The 9,497-nt window shown below is 45.9% G+C and overlaps 1 protein-coding gene across 1 annotated transcript; it reads right to left on the bottom strand.

The window, feature by feature from the left end:
- Positions 1 to 1,758: 1,758 nt before the first annotated feature.
- On the bottom strand, positions 1,759 to 3,924 carry LOC100283955 (uncharacterized). Its single transcript, NM_001156853.2, has 4 exons — positions 2,995 to 3,924; positions 2,543 to 2,680; positions 2,206 to 2,445; positions 1,759 to 2,086 (listed from the first exon to the last, which is right to left on the bottom strand). Exons 1-4 carry the CDS (start codon positions 3,853 to 3,855, stop codon positions 2,006 to 2,008), a joined length of 1,320 nt encoding a protein of 439 aa, NP_001150325.2. The 5' UTR covers positions 3,856 to 3,924; the 3' UTR covers positions 1,759 to 2,005.
- Positions 3,925 to 9,497: the final 5,573 nt, after the last annotated feature.

Genomic DNA, 9,497 nt, shown 5'->3' with positions numbered 1-9,497 from the left:
CTTAAATACTTTTTTTGCATGTGTAACATTTATTCTCCGTAATATTTTTTTGATGGATCTAACTTATAAATCATTTTCATAAACCAATGCCAAAGGTGAATCCATGTTTCTTACTTGGAAACCCCGAACAAACACCACTAGCACGAGGCGCTCGCGTTGGCGTCGCTCACCGACGACGAGAAGGAACTTGGCGACTGCCAGTTCGACCTCTGGAAGCAGTCCTACATGGCCCATGCGCCGCTGTGTACGACAAGCTCCGGCGCAGCCGTCGCTTGGACGTGGTCCAGACCGGCTGCACCGCGCTGTCCATCGTCAAACATGGGGACCTCATGGTCGTCGCCAATGTCGACGACTCTTGGGTTGTTCTGGGCATCGCAACCTACGACGACACCATCACGCCGTCTAGCTCATCATCCACCTGAAGCCTAACCTGCCATGTAAGTCGCTACTGACCGGCCATGAATTCTTGTGCGCTGGAATGACGACCATTGTTTTTGTTGTGTGAGTGTCCTCGAACAAGATGTATGTAGAGGAGTAGCACATCCGGTGGTGCAACGACCAGGTGTACTACCTCGCTGATGAGCTCGGGGTGCACTTCATTTGGCAGCCCAGCCAAGAGTGATCGGTACTCACCATATCGCGCGCGTTCGACGACTATTATATCAAGGATTGTGGCGTCATCTCGACACCGGAGGTGAGCAGAGGTGGACCGACAACAATGACCACTCGCCATCGTCGGGGTACCTTTTGTGCCGGCCTGCCTTTAATTCTCTTCGCAAACACACACTTGTATTTTTTGTTTAAGCAAGCGTGTATGGTGGTGCGTGCCTGATGACTAACGATGTACGACAGAACTTCTACCGGCAGGTGTGGCACGTGCTCTTCAATAATGAGACCATGCAAATCATGACATATATCGAAGTCTGCATGATACTGATGGTTGCAATGTAGTAGTGAAACAACTAAATTAAAATAACAAAATTTATGTATGGCTAGGATCACAAATGGATTATGAAATATTTTCTTATAACAATATAAGACACATTTTGTATATAAGTTATCATGGTATTATATGTTCCCGTTGCAACGCACGGTTACTGACCTAGTAATTTAATAATCCATCAGCAGGGCGTCAGCATCTTCCGGCCCGTCGTCATCAGGGCGTGCGGTGTGGAAGGCATAGGGCAGAGCCGAAGAGGACACAGTCACAGACTCACAAGGGACGGACGATGGGCAGGAACCTTCGTGCCACTGTCCTTCTTCAGCTTCTCATCAAAAGGAGGGGAAATGCACGAGCCTTGTCTCACTTTTGAAGCCGGACTAGTGTCACGCTGGGCAGACAGACAGGAGCTCTCGATCGTCAGTTTAGCCAGGGCAAGCGAGCTGGGCCGGGCGGTGTGGAACCTGACGACGATGCGCTGTCCGCTTCAAAAACCGCGGCTCCGGTTCTTCCTACTCACAGGGACGCACACGAACCCGTGTGCTCGTGCAAGGTCGACGTGGTTCGATCAGTCACGCAGACCGAACACAGCCATTCATCCTGACATCAATGTCGACAAATTTGCATGGCATGGACAATACGAGATATTTATTAGAGACGCGATTTGTGTTCAATGGACAAATTCACAGAGTTAGCATGTTAATTGTAAAGAGAGAGAGATAGATAGTAATATAAATAAAAAAACTAACTTGACGATTTTGGTAAGTGTGTCATGAAACTCCTCTTTTTAAGGCCTAAGCCGCGCTTGCACTTTCAAGTGTTGAACGTCTGGGATATACGCATTATTGGAGATATATCAAGCAACAAGCCCGAACATCAATCAGCTCATCACACGACCCAGCTGCTAGTCTTCTTCCCACAACAACAGTTTCACAGATCCCAATAGTTTCGGAATGTTTCCTTTGGCGTGTTTGTGACTGAACCAATTATTACAAAACCTGCTATGTTACACTCCACGCAACAGCACTGCCACTTTTCCTTCTTCTTTTCTTTTTTTTTTACGAATCAGCCTTGGAACGAGCTTAGTGCTCTGATGACATGTTCGTACACTTGGATGCCCCTCAGGAACACTCTGTCTTCCAGAAACTGCAACACCGAGATAAAAGGGGAAAAAAACATTGGTTCTGCTGGACAAGGCAAGGAAGGAGAGCGGGCCAGTAGATAGCGCGGCCTGGTCTCAAGCTCAGAAGTTCCAATTAATTTACCTCGTTATGGTCATGTAGCAGTATGGGCGTCCTGGTCATCGGAGAAAACCCGAGGGCAGGGATGCCCAGCTGCCGCGCAAAGCGTGAGTCCGTGGTCGAAGACAGGATCTCAGGCTTAGACAGCTCCCCACCCGCGGAGGCGATGGCCCTCTCGAACGTCAGCCACCACGGGTTCGACGCGTTCGTCGCTGTGGATACGGGACGTCCGGACACATCCGTCGCCGGACCTTTCTGCACCAGCTGCAGCAATGCCCAGCAACAAGGGACGCATTTCAGCAGGACTCGGTTTGTTTTTGTTCCGGTGATCGAAACGACAGCGGAAATAAAAAAAAATCACCTCGTAGGTCAGGTTTTTGTGAGATGGTGCCCATTCCTCTTCGACCCTCCGCTTGATCTGCTCGATGTCTTCGGTTGGAGGAAGGCGGAGGTCAAAGCCGACCTCCGCTTCTGAAGGTTGCATGTTCATCACGAAACCCTGCAACAATCTGTCTTTAGAGACTACACAAGCCACAGATTATCATTGTAGACAGTGTAGCGTAAAACAATGTTTCGTACTGACCATATGCACAATATGCACAATCTGCTGGTGGTCGCTAGATTTTTGAAATATTTGATGAAAAGCTATAAAGTTCTGTATGTCACTATTTCTATTTGGTGGAGAGTATAAACATTCAAATTGCAAAATTGTTTAGCAACGGTAGCGGGCAATTGTATCCGCTAACACCGTTTCAAACCAGGACCTGATTTACTGTATCAAAGCTAAATTAGGTAGCACCATTGCTTACTTACCGTGGGGCTTGGTATGCCGGCCTTCATGTACACAGGGTTGACTGAGACCACCTCCCCAGGACCCTTCTCCCCGGACTTCACCATCCTGAACTGCGCATCCCTGAACGCAGCGATGGTCTCCACGCAATCCATCAAATTGTCAACGGCGGCGCCGTCCAACATCCTCGACCCATGCCCTGGCGCCCCCGCCGCCTTCACGACGAGCCTCCACACCAGCCTGTCCGCGTAAAAGACTCTGAACACGTCCGTCGGCGACGCCTGCCCCTCGTCGAGCATAAACCCGATGTTGAGGGCGCGGAACTCCTCCGATCGGGCGAACTTGTCGAACCCATCCGCGCCGCCGATCTCCTCGTCGGGGACAAGCGAGATGTGGATGGTGCGGGCGGGAGCGAACCCCGCGGCCTGCAGGCCCCGGATCGCCTCGAGGTACTGGACGGGGAGGCACTTGTCGTCCTGTGCGCCGCGCGCGTAGATGCGGCCCGTGGTCGGGTCGCGGTGCGCGGCGAATGGAGGGTGCGCCCAGTGCTCGGGCTCCGCGGGGACGGAGTCCATGTGGGAGTTGAGGAGCACGGAGGGGAGGGAGGGATCGGAGCCTCGCCAGGTGAGGAGGAGCAGGGGCTTGGTCTTGCACGGGGTGAAGTGGAGCGTGGTGGTGTGGAGACCGAGCGAAGCGGCGTAGTGTAGGAGGAAGGCGCTGGCGCCGGCGTAGTCGGGGGATGGGTGCGCAGTTCGGATGCGGAGGTATTCCTGGAAGCGGGCGATCTGGTCAGACTCGAGAGCCGTGAAGGGGTGGGCGAGACGGGGGAAGCCGGAGAGGACGACGACGAAGGCGAGAAGGAGACAGCGGAGAGGCGGCGGCATCGTGTGGTAGATGCGCAGCGACCTCACTCCGAGCAGAGCTTCCAGCGAATGTCTGTTCGGTTGACTTGCAGATCTCCTGTGTGTCTACTGTCTAGCGAAGTATTTTTAGCTTGTCTAGCGGGTGTTTGGATCCTCCTGAAATTTAGTACCTATCACAGATGTTTAGATACTAATGTCCAGTTTGATCCTCCTGGCTTATTGTTTATCAGTAGTTAATAATTAGCCGATAAATAATTAGCTAGTAAAAATTAGTCATGATATATTTGGAGACTGGATTAATATATGTCATTTTCTGTTTATACGATCTATTAGCACTTATTAGCAAGATCAAATGGCTAATGAATAAACAGTTTGCTAGCCCTCCGGCTAACAATTAGCCAATTTGTTAGCCAGACGGTTTGGAGGTTAAGATGCTAAAATTAGACGGCAAACATTTTGCCACAAGGATCCAAACATGCTCTAATTAGAAATATTAAGTACAGTCTAATTCTAAAACTAATTAGATAGATGAGAACTAAATGATAAGTAAACCAATTAAAACTAATTACTATGTAATTTGTCACATAATACAGTAAACATTATCTAATCATAAATTAATTAGGTTTAATAACTTTGTCTCGTTGTTAATAAGAACTACATATTTTTATATTAAGAAGAATACGAAAGCCCATAATGGACCGATACAGAGGATTGGCACTTTACGATGACTAAAATTGGATATACACAACTCATCCATGCTTAAAAACAAACACAATCAGAGACCCCAAATCAAAGCCAGATCCTGGCTATCCCAGGCTACCCTAGCAAGGCACCAATTCATGGCATCCTTTTTGAGATCCTACAACACCTTGAATACGTCTACCATGCCTTCTTCAATGACATAGAAATTATGGTGTTTTTACAACCACCAAACCACTAAAACCGTCTTGGAGTTGAACCTTTTTTCTATGGCTTGAAAGCTCGTTTCTTCACTTCATGCAACCATTCCTAAAAGCTGACATCCCTAGCACTAGGCTAAGATGATGTAAGTTGATTAGATATAGAACTTGAAACTAGAACTACCTAGCAAATACACATGCTACCAATAGATGTTGAATAGGTTCATCCTCTTGATCACAAAACAGGCAAAGTTCAGGGTGCTCAAGCCCTCTTTTTGCTAGCCGATTTATAGCAAAACACCTATTTAGACTTGCAAGCCAAATGAAAAACTTACATCTTAGAGGGGACTAGGTCTTTCAAACCCTTTTAGCCGACTCAAAGGCCACCGACCTAATGAAGAACATTTCATATGCTGGTTTGGAAGGGTAGCACTGAGATGCTGAGGGGGTCCATTGATGTTGCAATCCCATCATAACAAGTTTCTATAATAGCATTCTTAACCAAGACTTGATTGCAAGGATTAGAGTTAACATCAATTAAATCTAAGCAAGAAGTAGAAGCATCCTTTTTAATAATTTCAGGAATTTCAAATAAAAGACCTTCTGGGGTGTTATTGATGTTTTCTAGCTTATTAGTTAGCTCATTATTGTGTTTGTTAAGAATTTACATTTTTCTCTAGCAAGTTTTTGACTTGACCTATGACAAAGATGTTTCTGTTAATGATGTTTTCACATCTAATTTTGAGTCTCTTACTTTCAGAAGAAGGATTGTGAGTAATTTGAGGATGTTATTCGATGAAATGATAAGTTGTTGTAATCAGGTAACACTGTCTGATCAAGAGGATAAAATTGTGTGGAATCTGGGGAAAAAAGGCTTCTCAGTTAATTCTATGTACAAAAAGAAAATGGAAGATCAAATTTTGATTCCATATAAGTTCTTGTGGAAATCTAAATTGCCTCATAAAATCAAGGTTTTCTTCTGGTTAGTGGTAAGAAATAAAATTCTTACTAAGGACAACCTGAAGAAAAGGAACTGGATTGGTTCTTTGAATTGTTGTTTCTGTGGGGTGGATGAATCTATCGATCACCTGTTCTTTCAGTGCCCCATTTCTAAATATATGTGGAGAGTGATTCAAGTTGCCTTGAATTTAAGGCTGATTCCGAATAGTATCAACAATCTTTATGACAATGGGTTATGTAAACCAAAAGACAAAATGGCTCATTTGGTGTTATTTGGTTGTGGTGCTTTATTCTGGGCTATTTGGCGCACTAGAAATGATTGGTGCTTTGGAAAAAGTAATTTACTTGATCCTTCTAACATCATTTTTCTTTGCTGCTTCTGGCTGGATTCTTGGGCTACTCGTCAGAAAAAGAAGGAGCAAAGAATGGTGGTGCTAGGAAGCAAGCTAATCCGAAAGACGGCAAGTGAAGCTTTCGGCAGGGCCTTGGGGTGGTGCCCTCTTGACATGCACATTTCTGGTTGATTTGGAAGCTGGAACTTGGAAGATGATGTTGATATTTGTCTGTCTTTTGTTGGCTAGAATGTTCAGTTCCTTTTGTGGCTTCTGCCTGTCTGGTTGGGTTGTAAATAAGAAAGTCTTATGTAGTTCATCGTAGGCCAAAACTTATTCTGCTATCTTAGGCTCTTCACTGATCTAGCTTGATAGTGGTTAGAGTCTAGATAGGATCCTGGTCGTGTTCGATCTTTTGGGATGATGTGCCGCGGGGTGGCGGTTGTTTCAAACTTTCCTATTTCTTAATGAAATAGGGGGCTTCGCCCCTTCGTAAAAAAAACTAATTTAGACTTAAGTTTTTCATTCTTTTTAATTAGGCTATCACCAGTAGTTGAGGATAGAGCTTTAGACTCTAATTTTTCAATTTTAGTTGTTAGCTCAACATTCAAATTTGCAAAAGATTCATTTTTTCTAGCTAATTATTATAATAATTTTGAGAACCAAGCAACTTATGTTTTAGCACTTTGTGTTGAACCTTTTGTTTAGTGCATACATCCTCAAAAAACTTAATGACATGCACAAGTTCATCTACAAAGGGTTTATCATCATCGCTATCACTATCACTATCATCACTAGAGGACGGGATACTTGTCTTACCTCTTATCATAAGACATTTTGTGTGATGATCGTGAAGCTAATAGCGTGATGAAGAGTGATGGTTGCGACTCCTTGGAGGTTGATCTTCGCTTGAAGAATCATCCCAAGTTCTGATAGTGGTGTGTGCTTTGCCTTTGCTCCCCCTCTTCTTGGGTTTGGCCACATTTGGGCTATTTTATCTCGAAAGTGTCCATTCTCCCCACATGCAAATCATCCTTTATTTCTTTTATCGTTTCTGTCAGTGTTAAAAAGGATATCTCGACCTGCAGGGGCACACCCATTAGATTAATATTGCGAATCATCCTCATTACCTTTCTGACGTGTCGGATGGTTTTTTCATTTTTGGAGGATGATGTAAAGGGTTGATCATCTTCGTCGTCATCATCATCTTGTTCTTCTTCTTAATTCTCATCATCTTCGCTTAAGGAGCTTGATCTTTCAACCGTATTCTTGTCTTTCATATTTTTGAGCTCATTACAAGTGAAAGCATATGGCTTTGAAGAGGTTGGTTCTTCTTGACCCATCTTGAGTGACATTTCAAATGACACAATTTTCCTGATTAAGAGCGCAGGGGTCATGGGCACAAGTTCTCCAAGTTGTGAAGGATGGTGATGATGCTTCCATATTTTTGGTGTGGTAGAAGGGAGATTATCTTCCTCACAATATCCACATCACCTAGCTTATTAATTCCAGCTGAATTGAGCTCATTAACAATAAGATTTAACCAAGAATACATGTCTCCAACAAGCTCATTCTTGAAAGGGAATTAGGCTTACACCTATTTTCCTAATTGATTTTGGTGGTTGAATTGCCCAACACAAATAATTAGACTAACTAGTTTGCTCTAGTGTATAAGTTATACAGGTGCCAAAGGTTCACACTTAGCCAATAAAAAGACCAAAAAATGGGTTCAACAAAGAGAGCAAGGGATAACCGAAGGCTGCCCTGGTCTGGCGCACCGGACTGTCCGGTGTGCCACCGGACAATGTCCGGTGCACCAGGGAACTCCAAGCCAAACTCTTCACCTTCGAGAAAACTCAGAGGCGCTCCGCTATAATTCACCGGATTGTCCGGTGTACACCAGACAGTGTCCGGTGCTCCAAGGAAGAGTGACTCTGAACTCGCCAGCTTCGGGAATCCGCTCCGCTATAATTCACCGGACATGTCCGGTGCACACCGGACTGTCCGGTGAGCCAGCGAAGCAACGACTACTTTGCGCCAACGGTCACCTGCAGAAGCAATTAATGCGCGCCAGAGCACGCAGAAGTCAGGCACGCGCGAAGTGGCGCACCGGACACTCTATAGTACATGTCCGGTGTGCCACCGGACATCCAGGCGGGCCCAGCAGTCAGAGCTCTAACGGTCGGAACCCAATGGCCTGGTGATGTGGCTGGCGCACCGGACACTGTCCGGTGGCGCACCGGACTGTCCGGTGCGCCATGCGACAGCAGCCTCCACCAAATAGCTAGTTTGGTGGTTGGGGTTATAAATACCCCCAACCACCCCACATTCAAGACATCCAAGTTTTCCACCTTCCAACCACTTACAAGAGCTAGGCATTCAATACAAGACACACCCAAGTGATCAAATCCTCTCCCAATTCCACAAAAGCTTTAGTGTTAAGTGAGAGTGATTTGTTGTGTTCTTTTGAGCTCTTGCGCTTGGATTGCTTTCTTCTTTCTCATTCTTTCTTGAGATCAATACTCACTTGTAACCAAGGCAAGAGACACCAATTGTGTGGTGGTCCTTGCGGGGAAGTTTTGTTCCTGGTTGATTTGAGAAGAGAAAGCTCACTCGGTCCGAGGGACCGTTTGAGAGAGGGAAGGGGTTGAAAAAGACCCGGCTTTTGTGGCCTCAATGGGGAGTAGGTTTGCGAGAACCGAACCTCGGTAAAACAAATCCGCGTGTCACACTCTTTATTCGCTCGCGATTTGTTTTGCACCCTCTCTCTCGGACTCGATTATATTTCTAACGCTAACCCGGCTTGTAGTTGTGATTAACTTTGTAAATTTCAGTTTCGCCCTATTCACCCCCTCTAGGCGACTTTCAATTGGTATCAAAGCCCGGTGCTTCATTAGAGCCTAACCGCTCGAAGTGATGTCGGGAGAACTCGCCAAGAAGGAGATGGAGACCGGCGACAAGCCCACTACAAACCACGGGAAAGCTTCATCGGAAGAGTCCCGCAACAAAGGGAAGGGGAAGGAGAAGAAAGCTTCTTCCCACAAATCGCATCGGAGTGGCGACAAGAAAAAGAAGATGAGGAAGGTGGTCTACTACGAGACCGATACTTTATCACCTTCCACATCCGGCTCCGACACGCCCTCCATAACTTCTAAGCGCCATGAGCGCAAGAAGTTTAGTAAGATCCCCTTACACTATCCTCGCACTTCTAGACATACTCCATTACTTTCCGTTCCATTAGGCAAACCGCCAACCTTTGACGGTGAAGATTATGCTAGGTGGAGTGATTTAATGAAATTTCATCTAACCTCACTCCACAAAAGTATATGGAATGTTGTTGAGTTTGGAGCACAGGTACCATTCATAGGGGATGAGGATTATGATGAGGACGAGGTGGCCCAAATCGAGCACTTCAACTCCCAAGCCACAACCATACTCCTCACCTCTCTAAGTCGAGAGGAGTATAACAAGG

This window comes from Zea mays, chromosome 6 (assembly GCF_902167145.1).
Source record: "Zea mays cultivar B73 chromosome 6, Zm-B73-REFERENCE-NAM-5.0, whole genome shotgun sequence".
NCBI lineage: Eukaryota > Viridiplantae > Streptophyta > Magnoliopsida > Poales > Poaceae > Zea > Zea mays.
Note: the sequence above shows the minus strand (reverse complement) of the source record. Positions and strands in the feature narration are given on the sequence as shown.

Excerpts from the sequence above, each read along its gene's own strand:
- LOC100283955 (NM_001156853.2), bottom strand. The coding sequence starts at position 3,855 with ATGCCGCCGCCTCTCCGCTGTCTCCTTCTCGCCTTCGTCGTCGTCCTC. Across the intron at positions 2,681-2,994 it reads CCGGCATACCAAGCCCCACG|GGTTTCGTGATGAACATGCA; the intron begins GTAAGTAAGCAA and ends AGATTGTTGCAG. Across the intron at positions 2,446-2,542 it reads ACAAAAACCTGACCTACGAG|CTGGTGCAGAAAGGTCCGGC; the intron begins GTGATTTTTTTT and ends GCATTGCTGCAG.